The following is a 16655-nucleotide window of genomic DNA, read 5'->3' as shown; positions in this document are numbered from 1 at the left end:
GGGGCTGAGGAGGAGTTGCTGTGCGGGACAGGTGGCTGCCAGCGTGGCTTTAACAGGTTCCTTGAGAGTTATTTTTTGTAAAACCCCTCCAGAAACCTAAGTGGGATTCCTTCTCTAGACCTGTATCCTGTCCCATGCCTTGTCCATTTTTGTAATTATTACTGAATTCGACACGGAGAGCTCTCAGGACACCGGAAGTGGGATCTTCTGATGTTAATAGAACCCCGTGGGTCTGTCTCCAAGACGTGATCTCCGCAAGGAGATGTGGGAAACAGCCAGTTTCCAGCCTGGCTTGGGACTGAATCCTCCCAAAGCAAGTCAGCTGTTCTGGAACGAATGCCATTGCCAGACGTTTGGAAAGGTTCCACCATGCTGTGCTCGAGAAGTCACAGTTGAGTCCCCAGAGTTTCTTGTAGTAATGTTTCGGGCAAAGACAAAGGCAAGCAAGGCCGGGGTCCAGCACATGCTATAAGGGGACTAGCTCCACAGACACGTGAGGTTCCCTGCAGTTTGGCTCAGGCCTAGAGACGAAAGGAAGGAGGTGTTGAGAGCTGCCCAACAGGGAATAGTCGAAAATCCAAGATAACTTTAGAATACTGGAGTGGACTCTGTCCATCTGGCCCAGCGGAGCACAATATAAATTCAGCCCAGGGTTTGCTTGCTTAGTAACGGAGGTGGGCCAGGCTGAGGGACGCCAGCCCCAAGAGCTGTCTTCCCTCAACCGCCTGGGCTTTGATTTCTGGCAGCATCTACTTCCTCCCCTCACTGAATGCTGGTCCCCTCCTGCCATACCCCAAGGTGGTTGTTCTCCTGAAAGATCCAAGTACACTTTCTCTGGAAGCACACCGAGCCCTCTAAAGTCTGAAAGCAGTTCTACTACGCGAATTAAAACAAACACAAAAATGAACACAAATGCAGGATGGTCCGTATGGAATTACAGGGTGGGGATAGACCGCTTAGCAGAGGGTGTCGACACTTCAGCTTCAGGGTGGGTGGGAGCTGACCCTTGCCCTGGGACCTGGTGGGCATCCCTGTCCAGCCAGCCACGGGCATCTTGGGCCCTCTTCTCCGACCTCAGGCCCTCCGCAGGCCTCAGAGCCCATCTTAGGGGTCTGGTGGCACCGGGGACATTTCCCTCACTCTTCCACATTCCGCAGCCACGTGCCTAACTGAGCGGTCACCGCCTCCAGAAGACCTCCTTCACCTGTTGTAGCTCAGTGTCTCAGCCGCTGCACAGCGGCCTCCCCTCTCTTCAGAGCTGCTCCGTGTAGAACGCCTGCGGAGCCCTCTCTTCCTGTTTCAAGGCCTGCCCTCCCTTCTGGGCTGCCTGGGATGTTTGTTTTTCCGTCTCAGGGAGGACACTCCCAGCCCGGGGCTCCTTTGAACAGGAGAGCTGGGGAGATGTCTCTGATGGCTGCGGCTGTGTTCAGCTGGCTCCCAGGCAGCCCACCCACCTCTCTGGGATCCTGTCTCTCCCTCATTGTTCTTACAGCCCCTGGGGGGAAGGGTGGGCCTTTTGTCTCAGTCTTTTAATTAATATCTTATAAAATAGGATATTTTAAACAGCAGTGGCTATGCATGCTTCCCTCTAGGAATTAAGACGGTTGTTTTGTTACAGTTTTAATGCCCATTGTAAAGTGATTAATAAAAAGCCCCATACCGTATGGGTTGAGAGGGTTAGAACAGTAAAGAAACAATGACACGAAAGCACGTCTGTTACCACTCACCCTACATTTATTTAAGTCTACAAAGCGACTCTTCTCTCCCTCAAATCCAAAAAACATTCCTTTCCTTTCCTAAAAAAAAAAAAACAAATGGGGTAATCAGTCAAAGCAGACCTAGTATGTGTCTTCTTTTTTTTTGGATGTCTTTTAGTCTCTCTCAAAGCACCTCATAGCACTCAGATAGTCCATTTGAGAGAGATAGACTTAGCATTCCATGTTCACAGAACTGTGGAATTTTTAAATTACACAGGAAGCCTGGAGATCCTTAGAAAACTCTCTGTATTATAGATGTGGAAAGTTAAAACTTTCCTTCAAGATCACACAGCTCATTAGAGGCCACGCTCACTTGAGAACTCAGGTTTCCTGGCTCCGCGTTCAAACCCCTTTCCAATATCAGTCCTCAGATTCTTCCATAGAAAGTTGAATTAAATTATTCACCTCACATTTCTTGCGGTTTGAAACATGAGCTTCTCAATATCCCGCTTCAGTGGGATCAGGATGGTGGGTTGGCCGGCGCTGATGGAGAGAAGTCAGAGCCAGGCTGGGGTCAGGAATTCATTTGTAGAGAGAGATTATAAGTTGAAGGTGAAGACCATCAGAGGAACAGCTGTGAGTGATGAAGAGGAGGGCCAGGGAATGCCAAGAAGCCCCAGGGCTGGCCCGTATGGGGAGACCTGCTGTATGGTACATCTGTCTGTCCCTTCAGGTGACCCGCAGCCCTGCCTCCCTGGGCCAACCGCCCTGGGTGATGGCTCATAGGTACTGAAGTGACCCCTGTCTTTGGGGGGAATCATTTCAACCAAGAGAGAAAAAAGTTTTTGAAATAAGAGAGCAATACTAATAATAATAATAAAAAAATAAAATAAAATAAGAGAGCATCTATTTGAAATTTGTCCTTCCAGATTAGACTTGGAGATAGTTACAAGTTCTGCTTTTTCTATTCGGGTCTGAGGCGATCTGAACTCCTTCAACTCATTCCATTAAAAAAAGAAAGTCTCCTGAAGATTGACGTAGGCTCTCATGTGTCCTTGGATCATCTTCTGAGCCCTTTGGGTCAGGACTTCACCCCTTTCTCTTCCTGTAGCAGTTCTAAATTTTTCTTTTCAGGAACTCCTAACATTTTTTGGAATTCCTTGTAAGACTCCTGTCCATAGTTGGCCAAGGTAATTAAGGATCTCTTTGTGTCAAAGACTACCAGCGTTTAACCTAAATAACAGTAACTGAAAATAATTTAGACTGTTGTAGTAGCTAGGAGAGGGCATTTATTTATTTATTTATTAAGATTTTTAAAATTTATTTGAGAGCGAGAGACGGTGGGGGAGGGGTAAGGAGTGGAACGGAGGGAGAGGGACAAGCAGACTCTGTGCCAAGTGCAGAGCCCGATGTGGGGCTCAGCCTCACAGCCCGAGATCATGACCTGAGCCAAAATCAAGACTCAGCTGACTGAGCCACACAGGTGCCCCTGAGGTTTTTATTTTTAAGCTGTGCTTTGTGCTATGAGATTTCTATCCGAAGTGGTTGTCATGCTAGCTGCATTTATATTTAATTTGCAGATCTTATCACACTTCACAGTGTGAAATGTTTCTTCCCTTCTCCTTGCAAGTGCAGAAAGCTCCTGCCACTAAGCTTTCTTAGTAGAATGGAAATAATTTATTTCCAAACACAAGAATGGGACAGACATTCTTTGAATGTCCATCTTGATGTTGATTTATATAAAGTGGATACAGACCCACTTTTTAGCAGGAATATGATTTTAACTGATAGAAAAATAGAAGAGAATACCACAACCGTGAAAAAAAAAATTAAGTTTGCTTTTGAGGAGCGTTTTTGTGTTCATTGAGTATAAATCTCCAGGTATTGATTGGGGCTCTGTTACAAGCCAGATGAATAAAACTGCAGAAATATAATGTGAATTGATTTGGCATACACAGTAGACTATCACCCAGATATGACTTTTAATAAACAAAATCTATGGAGAAATTAAAGTAGAGCACTCACTCATGCTGTAATCTTCAAGGGAAGACTTCAGTTTTTATAATGGACCAGAGAACTCTTTGTAATAACAGAAAAGAAATTATATACAAGTAATAGGTGATTATTGGTGGAGTCCTGTTTCTGTGTCCATTCCCTATTTCATTCATTCATTTTTTGAAACATTTCTTGGGTACTTAGCACAAGAGATACAGATAGGATGATATGTCTCCTGCTCTCGGAGGAATCCACAGTCTGATAGGAGAAAATGGGATGTGTTTTGGATAATGGAGTCACAGAGTGACCAGCTGCTATCAGACAGGGCCTCATGGGCCATGGTTTATAAGTCACCAAGGTCTGGGATCAGATCTTAGCTTAGACAGAGAGGCAGGCAGAGAGAGAGAAAGGGGGAAGCAGGCTCCCCGCTGAGCAGAGAGCCCAATTCGGGGCTTGATCCCAGGACCCTGGGATCATGACCTGAGCCAAAGGCAGAGACTTAACCCACTGAGCCACCCAGGCACCCCCCAGCCTTTCCTTTTAAGTGAAGATAAAGACACTGACAAAATTGCTCTGTTTATGCAAGACCTGTTTTTTCTGTTGGCTCATTCTTTCCCCAGATGAGTTAAAACAGTTGATAAGGCTGTAGGTTGGTGGGGTTTTTCATTTCTAGTGTTTTTTTTAATTCAAGTGTAATTAGAGTTCTGGGCAGTTTTTCTTTTGGCGTAGATTATATTTGTAGTTCTAGGATTTAATGGGTCTCTTTTGTGTGTGCAAAGAGCTAATCTAATTCATTATGTTTTGATTTTGCTCTTTTAACTTGAGTTTCTGCTCCCTTTGTACTGAATACAACTTGTGCTCAACCTGTTCAATTTAGCTTCAGTGTCTTTGCCTTGGTGCACATCTTCTTGATGTCCTTTTTTCCTCCCAGTTGGATTTAGATTCCTCTCTTCTTTCCTCTCATGTCAGCCTGTGCTTCTATGCCCCTTTCACTCATACTCTTCTGTAGTACCTGTAGCACTCCGATAATTTATTTCCTCCTCTTCCTCTGTCATCAGACTATAAGCTTTACAGGAATAGCAGGTACACGTTATTAAACTTGGTGTCTCCAGCTGCTACTTCTGTGTCTGGTGGTGGAAAGTAGTGACTCAGTGAATGGATGGCTGGATAGACGTGTGAAATGATATCTATGCTGAGCTTTAAAATGATCAGTACAGTGATCTGGGGAAAGAAAAGCTATTGATATCTATTCTTAAGGTCCAACAGACATTTTTCTCTATCTTTCTTGTCCATTTTTAGGACACTGACAGATGTCCTAGGAAAGGTGAATATGGAAATCAGATTGCAGCTTAGTGTGTCTCCTTGATGCTTCTGTCCTAAATCTATATTGTGATTAGTATTTGAAAACATGCTCATGAAAACAACAGTATTCCTCAGTACACGTTAATTAGGACATGCTTCTAATCTCTTACAGTCTTGTTACAGTTATTTATTGCTGAGTAACAAACCACTCCAAAGCCTAGTAATTTAGGGCAATAATATATCATTCTCCCAGATCTGAAATCTGATGAAGTCTTGGCTAGGTAGTTCTGCTTGACTTGCTATGTGCAGGGGCTGAAATGCTTCTGCGTTTACACTGGGGCACCTCTGCCAGGTTGGCTAGAACCAGCTGTGGGCTGGTGGGGCATCTTTCTATATCTGGCCTTTCCAGGTGACTAGTTTGGACTTAAAGCAAAGGGGTCTGTGGTAGTAGAACTTTTTATGTGTCATTGTCTTCCAAGAAGGAAGAACAGAGCTGCTAGTTTGCTAAGTTCCAAACTGGCAGAATGCCACTCCCACCTCATTGGATTGGTCAAAGCCAGCCTAGATTCAAGGACAGGGAAATTGTCTCGATCTCTTGGTGTGAGGAACAGCATTCATATATAGGGAAGGATAGCAGCCATCTAGCTAAAAGAGATCATCTAGAACATCCAATTTTATATACAATAAGAAATAGACCTAAAAACAACATTGCAGCTAGATATGTACTACAGAAGTATGTCTCATTTAAGTGAATGGTTTTTAAGAAATGCATTAAGTTTCTTTGGATAACATCTCCAGGGGAGCAGAGGGCTCTTGTTGGAAAACTACGCTTTGTCAAAATTGGAGCTAGGACTTGATCAGTTAATGGACTCAAACCTAGTACTCTGGTCCTGGTGGGTAGTAAATAACCACACATATGGTTGGTTTAATTATGCCAGTGCTGTCTTATCTGTTAAGGGTCATGTCTCTCTTTAATGATTAAAGTTGCTTTCTTCTTAAACTGAGAGGATACTGGCACTCACTCTGATCTACAAGAATCAAAAAGATCTGGATCCTGTTTCTCTCACATTAGAGGAAGAGTGTCATATAATTAAAGTTTCTTGATTAGTAATTCTACTGGGAAAATGTAATACATTTTCTCTTTTGACTGTGCTGTGATAGGAAATGGGCTGGAAATGCCTTAGTAGTCTCATTTCTAGACCTGAGCATTTTCCTGAACATTTTGAAATTATAATAGTTTCAAGAATCTTGATAAACCCAAATACATCAAGACAAGTAGGGATTTAGAGTGAATTCTTTCTTGAAACATACACAGTTTCTTGAACAAGTCCCCTTTTCTTTTATTATTCTTGACTTTTAATAGGTTTTTTTAAAAGATTTATTTATTTATTTATTTGACAGAGAGAAATCACAAGTAGTCAGAGAGGCAGGCAGAGAGAGAGAGGGAAGCAGGCTCCCCGCCGAGCAGAGAGCCCAATGCGGGACTCGATCCCAGGACCCTGAGATCATGACCTGAGCCCAAGGCAGCGGCCCAACCCACTGAGCCACCCAGGTGCCCCGACTTTTAATAGTTTTGACAACCTCTTAGAATCACTTGATACTTAGAAACTTTTTGAATAGATTTGCCTCTTCATTGCTTATTGTCACATATCTCTGTGGTATTTCATGGGAACAGGTAGAAAATAAGGGTTACCATTTGTGATATTTGTAAAGAAACCATGAGCAAGGGCCTACAAAGCCCTTTTGGAGACTGAATGAATTAGTAATTCACCCATGAAGTCCTTCAGTGGAATTCCAAAAGACCTCAAGTAGCCGAAGAGATCCTGAGAAAGAGCAAAGCAGAAGGCATCACATACCCTGTTTCAAGCTCTACTTACAAAACTGTAGTCATCAAAATGGTGTGGTACCAGGTAAAAACAGACACAGGCCAATGAACAGAACCTAGAGCCCAAAATAAACCCAAGCATATGCAGTCAACTAATACTTGACAAAGGAGCCAAGAACACTGAATGTAGAAGAGACCGTATATGGTGCTGGGATAATGGGCTGTTCCCATGGGAAGAAATGAAACTGGCCCCATGTCTTACACTACTCATGAGGATGTACTCAAAATGGATGGAAGACTTATACGTAAGACCTGAAATCTTAGAACTCCTAGACGAAAACACTGGAATAAAGCTCCTTAACATGGTCTTGGTAATGACTGTTTGGGGGGGTTCCGATATCTTAAAAAGCAACAAAATAAGTAAACAGGTGACCGCACCAAACTCCAAAGCTTCTGCACAATGAAACAAAACATCAATACAGTGAAGAGACAGCCTATTGAATGGGGAAAAAAAAATTGCAAATCATATATCTATGGGTTAATACCCAAAATATATGTAGAACTCATGGATTTCCATAACAAAAAACCAAATAACCCACATTGAGGACAGAGGACCCAAATAGACATTTTTCCAAAGAAGGTATACAAAAAGCCAACAAGTACGTGAAAATAAGTTCAATAGCACTAATCATTAGGGAAATGCAAATTAGGATCACAATAAGATATCTCTTGGGGCGCTTGGGTGGCTCAGTGGGTTAAGCCTCTGCCTTTGGCGCAGGTCATGTTCTCAGAGTCCTGGGATAGAGCCCAGCATTGGGCTCTTCCTCTCAGCAGGGAGCCTGCTTCCTCCTCTTTCTCTGCCTGCCTCTCTGCCTACTTGTGATCTTTCTCTGTCTGTGTCAAATAAATAAATAAAACCTTAAAAAAAAAAGATATCTCTTGTGTCTTCTAGAATGGCTGTCATCCAAAAGATAAGCAATAACAGAAATGAATAAAGCTATTTGTGTAACATGTTAAGAAAGAAAAAAGAGATAATAGATGCTCTTATGGATGTGGAGAAAAGGGAACCCTTGTACATTGTTGGTAGAATTGTAGTGCAGTCAGTATGGAAAACCGTAGGGAGGGGCCTCAAAAAATTAAAAGTAGAACTACCATATGGCTCCCAATAATCCCCCTTCTGGGAATAGATCCAAAGGAAATTAATACATTAATTAAATGTTTATAGCAGCATTATTTATAGTAGCCAAGATATGCAAACAACTTGAGTATCCATTGATAGATCAATGGATAAAGAAGTTGTGGTGTATATTTACAACGGAATAATATTAAGCCACAAGAAACGAGGAAATCCTACCATTTCCAGCAACATAATGGACCTTGCCCGCATTTTGCTAAGTAAATAAGTCGGACAGAGAAAAACAAATACCGTGAGATCTCACTTATACGTGGAATAAAACAAAACAAGACATAAGTCATAGAAAAAGAGATCAGACTTGTGTTATGAGAGGTGGAAGGTAGGGGGCGGAAGAATTGGAGAAAGGAGGTCAGAAGGTCCAAACTTTCAGTTATAAGATAACAACTAGGGGTGTGGTGTACGACACAATGACCACCGTGAATATGGCTGAATGATAGATGGGAAAGTTATTGCGAGAGTAAATCCTAGGAGATTTCAAGGATCACAAGGAGAAAGTTCTTTTTACCTTTCCCTTTTTTTTTTTTTTAATTGTATTTATGTGAGAAAAGTGGATGTTAGCTGAACCTGTCATGGTCCTCATTTCACAAGAGATGTAAAGGAAACCATCATGCTGTATGCCTTAAACTTACACAGTGATGTCTGTCAATAGTTTCTAAATAAAACTGGAAAAGATGTAGATGTGATGATTGTTGCACAGCAGTGTGAATGTACTTAATGCTACTGAACTCTACACTGAACATGGTTAAAACAGGGTGCCTGGCTGGCTCAGTCCATGGAGCTCGAGACTCTTGGTCTCAGGGTCATGAGTTTGAGCCCATATTGGGTGTAGAGTTTACTTAAAAAAAAGTCTTAAAAAAAAGGTTAAAGTTCTAAATTTTATGGTATGTCTCTTTTACACTAGAAAAAGGCAGTTAAGACAAGCAAAAGGCAATGTAGTGGGACTAGATCAAGCACTTGGGGTTGCAGAGTATTAGGGATTCTGAAAGGGACCCTTACCCTTCCTGGTGGGGAGGAGCAGAAGGGCTCTCTGGAGGGGTCACAGGGTCCCCGACTGGGAAAGAAGTGGGGGCCATTGCCCTGCACACAACTCTAAACTTTCTGGTACCCAAAGGGATCTGTTGTACGTGACCCAAGGAGGAAGAAGCACAGGGCTGGCAGAGACCGGAGTGACTGTGTCCCTGTTGGGCCCTGCTGCACTCTGAGGCTGGCTGGCACCTTTCCATCTTGGAGTAACCAAACCCTCTGCCTGCGCTTTCCCCCGCAGACGGCCACTCTGAGAAGACAGGGGCGGTACATGTGCTCCACGGTTCCCGCAGACGCGCAAGAGGAAGCTCAGAGCCTGTTTGTCACCGAGGTAATGCGCAGCACACGTCACCGTAAAGCCACGTTTTGCTAACACTCCCCATTCTTTAAATTTCAATGATATTTTCAAGAAAGTCTCAGAGACATAACTCCATCTGTTTAGTGGAAGTTAAAATAGGAGACTAATATGGGATTTTCAGAGCCCGAAGCTTGGACAGAAATGTCAGCACGGGTCATTTCTGACGGCTGTTTAAAACATGAATTCTGCAGAACTTATTGGTGTAGAAAAAGGGGTCACTCTTAGGAACTCACTGGAAATCTTTGGCAGAGGCTTTGTTACTGAGATTATTTTCAGGGAGACTCAACACATGTTTATGTATTCGTTTACTTCATTTATATGTTTACACTTGTAACTTCTTTTTAAGATTAGTTCAGTGTTCATGAAGTGCCAGATGGTCTTGAGCAGACCCTGACTGTCTCTGGTCAGCGTACGATTATTGTCACTCTGGTTTGATCATGCACGTGATGATTATCTTGTTAAAGAGGAAAGAGAAAGTACTGCATTTAGAATTGCTTTGTCTTCCCCCCTTTGGGGTGTTTGTTTTTTTTCCCCCCAGGTGCTTTTAGGTAACATGAACTCATTAAGTCTTTTAATTTTGTTTCTTAAAGTGCTCATTCATTTAAAAATAATGAATTTTTATTCCTATCTTTCTGATTGAATTTCAGATGATACATAGGCCCATCAGTAATTTTGCCTACCACAAGGAAGTTAGGCTTTTAAAAGTGAAGACCGACTAAAATAACAAGATCCTATCACAGTATTTCGTTTCCATTGACATTTTCGAAAAATTAAATGTGTGTTTAAAATTGTAAAAGTAATGATCTCTCATCCTTCTGAAAAGAACATCTTGTCTTACTTCCTTTGCTACTTTATTAGGAAGATTAATTCCAGACAAATAGAGCCAGATATGTTTATATAGTCTTAGCTGTTTATTTTAAAGCAGGATGTAGACAAACTGGGACCGACCCATAGGCAATGTCTGGCCTGCAGCCCGTTTTTGTTAATAAAGTTTTATTGTAACACAGCCACACCCCTCCATTAACATGACCGCTCTCACATTAGAACTCAGAGCTGAGCATTTACAGCAGCGACCATGTGACCCTCAAAGCTGAAAATACGATTCGGCCTTTTGCAGAAAGAGTTTTGCTGACCCCTTATTTTAAGACATGGAGCAGTTTGTTGATTACTAATTCAGTTCTCCCAGTTGCTTAAAAAATACGATTTTGGAGGGATGACTCTCCACTTCTGCAGTCACCCCAGGTTGAACAGTAACAGCTCCGAGCTCTTCTGCCGGAGCCAACAGAACAAAGGCCTCTGGGGACCCTGGCACTAGGGTGGAGTGAAACAGCACTTCCTCTCCATCCTCTGCTCTAACCGAGAATGACCTCATGACTTTCTTTTTAAAACAACTTCAAAAACCTTTCAGTATTAACTCCAAAATATTATTGAATTTCATGAGTTTGAAAGGGCAGTCACGGAATCAGCCAGTCAGATCCCTGTCATTCTGGAGTTATAGTTCTCTGGATGTTGATTTCTGATGTAACCCTCATCTCCTAGGCTTTCTACATCTCTGGAGGGGTGGGGTTGCTTGCTTTCAGGGGTTCTGTGCTCTCAGCCTTTGAATTTAGCTTGTGTCTGCTGTGTGCACTGTCAACGAGGGCTTATTAAATGAATGACTCTCTGGCTATTTAACTGCTTAGCTGTGTTTTTATAGTTTCTTATAATGCAAAATATTTAAACACAATAATTATCTTTCTTACCTGTTTTACCTATGATACTAAAAATCTGGGCACTCAGGTGTTAACATTCATAAATTCGCTGCTTATGTACAAGTGTGTGCTTATTTATTTCTTTTTTAGCTGGGCAGATACATGTCATACTTGAGTAGGTTTAATGTCCTGCTGGAGACTTTAGTGATAGACTTTTAGTTGCCGTGCTTGTTCAAAAAGCTGAACAGAGAATAGGAACTCATGCGCCAACCTGTGTCACACCTGGTCAGACCTGACTTGGCTGTGCTAATGGACCTAGAGAGAATAGTGGGAGAACCCAAACCTATAGGTAATTCTGAAATCACACTTGCTTTGGAATGTAACTTGGAGTGTGGATGTCAGATGTTCTCAACGTGAAAATGCTTTGAAAGTATTTCTGAGAAGCATTTACAAGAATAAAAGAGTATCATTCGTCACTACCAGGCAAAGAGATTGTAAAGTTGTTCAGCAACCCCATCTGCCTCTGTTCCTAACCCTTCTCTGCTTTCAGAATGTAACATAAAAATCTTACACTGCCTGCCCTTCACGACCTTGCCTATAGAGGGCTTCGCATAGAGTCTGGCAGGATTTATAATCTTGAGTCTATGTACCGCTCAGTGGGTCATCCTGGATAGTTGAATGAAAGACACCATGCTGGTCCGTTGAGTCTGTTGGGTAGTGAGGTAGTTTAATGCAATGTAGGGGATGTAGAAACTTATTATTCTCCCCCCACCTTGGGGTTTCTTCTAGTTGGCATAGGAATTAAATTGATATAAGAAACAAAAACAGGGAGAAAAAACCCACAATTTTATTATGTGGACATGGAAGTCCGGTGATGAAACTAAAACCCCAAGAAATGACCAAGGCAGGCAGTTTTTACACATTTTAGACAAAAAGAGCAAATTTGTGAGGCATTGACAGGATAAAGAAGAGAGGTATTTGGGAGTTTTAATTAGTAAGGAATTCTAAGCAGAATTTAGGCTGAAATAGTAGGTGAGAAAAAAAATGAGGAGGCTTATTTCTGTAGCTTTTTCAACTTTCAGGTCTCTACCTCTGGTAATAAGGATTTTTTTTTTTTACTTCTTAGTACAGGAGAGTCATTTTCATAGGGGAAATTTTTTCTGGTTTTCGCGGGGACAGAGGAGGATCTCAGTATCCTTTGAGCGGATTGACTCCCAAGTAGCTTCAGTTCCTAATAAGCCATATGCTATTGTACGTTTGGGGACAGCCCACCCTGGGCGCCACACCAGTGTGTATGCTAATGTCAAGGTAGGGGTAAAGCTCCCTACCTTGGTTCGTGAATGTGAGCACACATGGTGATGTTGTGGCACCATTGTGAACTGGAACCCGAATCTTTTCTCCTAATAACCTCACTCTGGCCCTTATAAATAGAAGGAAGAACTGAGGGCAGATTTATATTATCCTTAATAACAGAGCTAGCTGTGATGTTAGTAAACACCCCCGAAAGGGTCTTTAGGGTCACACTTTCCATCTACTTTGATGTTCTCCTAGAGGACACATGACTTCTGAAGAACCCAGGGCTTTGAAGTCAGAAGCCACACATAGTTTGTTATGTAAATGCAGCAACTGAGGTGAGGTTTGTCCCCTTGTAAAACCCGCTTTCTGATCATGAATGATGGTCACTTAGAGTGACCCCGTTCCGAAGAGTAATGTTTTAGTGATTTTTAAGCTTTACAGGATCCTCTGACTGTGGAATTTCAGGCACAAGAGGGTTGAAGTGAAAGGATTCTTTCTGATGTTTGCGTGGGCGTGCATTCGTAAACCTTCCCAAATGTCCTCCCAAAGCCGTCCCGTATCTTTTTTCTTTTCTTCTTATGCTTTTTTATTTTTTTTTTTTAATCCGCCCCCTCATAGTGCATCAAAACCTATAACTCTGACTGGCATCTTGTGAACTATAAGTTTGAAGATTACTCGGGAGAGTTTCGACAGCTTCCAAAGTGAGTAAATGGTCAGACCGCACAAGGTGGGGTTATACACATGGGCAACAATTTTTTGCACTTGAAATGCTTAGAGAGGTATATAATATGCAACTTCATATGCAATCAGTAATTGGAGAAAATATTTCTAGATGGTTTATATGTATAAAGAACAGCTGTGATTTTCAGGGTATTCAATAGTAGGACTCAAAGCTCGCACTCTGGGATTGGTAAATGGTAAAAAAACACATGGTTTACTTGTGTCCAGTGGTTCTTTTCAGGATATGGCTGACAAAGCACAGCAGGTAATGTACTGTCAGTGAGAAATAGAAGACCAAGAAAACGTAAATGCTACAGTGTGTTTTATCTTTGAAAGAATATTTTGAAGAGACATAAGCACTTTATAGTGAATAAGTTTTATGTTAAAAAAAAAAAGTAAATCAAAGAGCAAACATTTCCCCCAGACCATTTTTTTCACATTCTTTAAAGTGTTAATGCATTCTGGAATACACCAAAAACAAGGGCGTCTGTATAGATTAGTTGTCACTAAAGTGAACCACGGGTAGGTTGGTCTTGTCTTGAGAGGTTATGTTACCAAATGGTAAATCGTGAAATGATGCAGTTGGTAAATTTAGGTAGAGCTGATTATGAAACCCGAAATCAAAATCAAATAACGATGGGTTGTATTTCAAAAGTAATCATTGCCAATGAAAATTTGGAGATGGAGACCCTATTAATATAGTTCTCTTCTGTGTTTTGTGGCATCTGTGAGTTTGAACCATTGAAACTATTCCCTGCTGTTTGTTTTTCCTATTTGTGTGGTTCAGCCACTCCTTAAGAGTGCTCAGCCAACTTCCCGATGGACTCTTTTTGAACCTCAGCTCAAATCACTCCCTTCCCACATTATCTTCTCCAGATGGGTATGCTCCTTAGTTCTATACTTACCCAGTACTTACTTGGGGCTTTTTAAGTTCTTTCCATTTGATTGGATAACTATCCCTGCTATCCCTTTCCATTTGATTGGATAACTATTCACTGCTAGTCTGGTTCGCACTATTCTCCTGGCTATCGTAGAACAGACTATGAGATGTAGTGAACTTCCTGGAAGAGAGACCCTTTCACCACTGGTCGATTTCATCTTTGGCATTAATAATTTTCCAGTTGTGTGGTAAGAAAGAGAGGGAGGATTCTAACAGTGATTAAGAACATAGATTCTGTACTCTGTCTGCATCTTCTGCTCACTCTGCCCTCTGTCAATCTCGGTCATTTTGTCTATTGTCAAGACACCAGCCCCCATCATGTAAAGGACTGAAGGAGATAGTACATGTGAAGCCCAGTGCTTAGATCATACTGTTTAGTAAATGCTGGCCGCCATTACTGTGCTTTTGTTAACACTGTCGTCATCAAGGCAGGGCCTCCCACTCTGAAGGCCATGGCCCCATTTCCCATTTTCTCTTATAAACTTCATTTTGAAAGTCATTCTACTGGGGTGCCTGGCTGGCTCAGTCAGTTAAGTGTCTGACTATTGATTTTTGGCTCAGGCCATGATCTCAGGGTTGTGAGATCAAGCCCCAAGTTGGGCCCTGAGGTCAGCGTGGAGTCTGCTTGAGATTCTCCCTTTCCCCCTTCCCCCGCTCGTGGTCTCTCTCTTTCTCTCTCAAATAAATAAATCTTTTTTTTTAAAAAAGTTATTCTATCAAGTCTTATTTATTAGTAGACTTCAACTTTTTTTTTTTTTTTTTTTTGAGTAGGCTCCATAGAGCCCAACGTGGGGCTTGATCATGACCCCAAGATTAAGACCTGAGCTGAAATCAAGAGTACACACACTCAACCAATGGAAACACCCAGAAGCCCCTACACTTTCCCCATTGTTAGTATATTTATGCCAGCTTTTCTCCTTGGCTTTTGGGGGCTTTTTATCTCTGGGATCACCCACTTTGCAAAGCAGTAGTGCTGATTCTGTTCTTCAACTGAGTGGACCAGCTTTGGATTTGTTAAATGGTGGTTCCTCTGATCGGGGAAGAAATGCAATTATAAAACAAATTTATTTCTTCTCTTTAAAGCAAAGTGGCCAAGTTGGATAAACTTCCAGTTCATGTCTATGAAGTTGATGAGGAGGTTGACAAAGATGAGGTAGGTGATCGCTTACAGATTTAAAATTTGATTTTGTTTATAGATTTGCAAGATTGGTTGGAAAATTACCAGCATTTAGCCAAAAGAGGAGTTGAACTGTTTCTTAAAACAGGGGAAGAATTTTTTTTAAATGTATTGTTGGATTGATTGAAATAAAGTCTCCCTTTCAACTTGACTGTTTAGTGGTACAAGTTCTTCTTGTCTTGTTTATTTGTTCTGAGATCATTTTCAAAGGCCTGGATAAGATTTGGCTACATTGTTAAAAAATATCAAGATTACTTAGACCTTAAGTTTAACTTGTTTTTCAACAGAATATCTTGAAACAAACCAGTAGACTTTAAATGGCTCTTTCCTCAGTAATGGCTTTGAGTGAAGTATATGGTACCAAGAAGCTTTGCTTTTTCTGTCTTTTCTTTAAACAAGCCCACTCCCCCTGCTCTTGGAAAAGTGCATAAAGAGAACTGAGCATTAAGATGACTGAACAAGAGACCTACTAAAAAGTTGATTCAACCTGTTTATCTATTTCTCATTCTCCCTATTAGATGCCTCATTGTGAGTTGGGTAGGGGTATGTCCTTATTGATTGATTGGTTCATTGATTATCAGCTAAACCATAACACCAGCCACTCAAGAATGTTAAAGCATCCATGGTAGCAAATTATTTTAGAAACCACTCACAAAATAATTCTCGGAAGAGTAAGTAGTCATCCAAAATGAAAAGATGCTAAAAAAAAAAAAAAAAAAAAAAACCCCAAACTTGATGCTGATTAGTAGTTTAAAAAAAAAAAACAAACTTGAACCAATTGAAATAATGCATGTAAAGGCACACAACAAACAGTAAAATCCTGGACAGGTAAGTTATTTCTCTTATTGCTAATAATAAGAACATTAAACCACCAATACGAATATTGAGATGGTCTAAAACAAAACCTAAGATGGGTCTTTCTGCAATTGTCTACTTGATTACAGCAATTAAAGATGATTCTTAGAGACTAGTCTTCGGAGTTATGAGCCAGGTAACGTGACTCTGTGTGGCCCTCTCTTCCCACTGACCGCACTGAAGTGTCCAGCGGCCTCTGCCCTCGAGGGGCAAGGAGACTGCAAGGGAACCTCATGAGGAGAGTGTGGAGGGCCCTGAGTCGGCGTGCAGCAGATTGGCCACACTGTGTGTGTGTGTGTGTGTGTACACATGTCATCTGTCTGTCTGTCTGATGTACGCGTGAATGCCTTACATATTTTCAGCAGCACCCAGCGACCCCATGCTCGCCTCCCTACACCAGAGCCCACAGCTCGAGTCAACCTGTAGCAGAGAGTCTCTTTGTTTCTAGCTGTGTCCCTTTTCTGACCCCTCCTCCCCGTTGGCTCTGTGCCTCGGTCGGTCTTTCCTTCCGTGCTGTTGTCCTCGCCCTTTCTTTCATCCCTTCTTTCTCTCTGTTGCCTCCTGTTTCCTTTCTTTCTTCA

General features: G+C 41.8%; 1 protein-coding gene across 26 annotated transcripts in view; it reads left to right on the top strand.

Annotated features, from left to right (window-relative positions):
• The window catches only part of DOCK9 (dedicator of cytokinesis 9), a 276869-nt gene that overhangs the window by 135731 nt on the left and 124483 nt on the right, over positions 1-16655 (top strand). For all 26 annotated transcript variants that reach the window (XM_059377675.1, XM_059377673.1, XM_059377664.1 and 23 more), the window contains exons 3-5: positions 9279-9368; positions 13001-13083; positions 15126-15195. In XM_059377675.1, coding sequence (XP_059233658.1) covers positions 9279-9368; positions 13001-13083; positions 15126-15195 — 243 coding nt within the window. The remainder of the gene's footprint in view (positions 1-9278; positions 9369-13000; positions 13084-15125; positions 15196-16655) is intronic.

Source organism: Mustela nigripes, chromosome 15 (assembly GCF_022355385.1).
Source record: "Mustela nigripes isolate SB6536 chromosome 15, MUSNIG.SB6536, whole genome shotgun sequence".
In the NCBI taxonomy this organism is placed as follows: domain Eukaryota; kingdom Metazoa; phylum Chordata; class Mammalia; order Carnivora; family Mustelidae; genus Mustela; species Mustela nigripes.
This window is presented reverse-complemented; position numbering and strand designations above follow the sequence as displayed.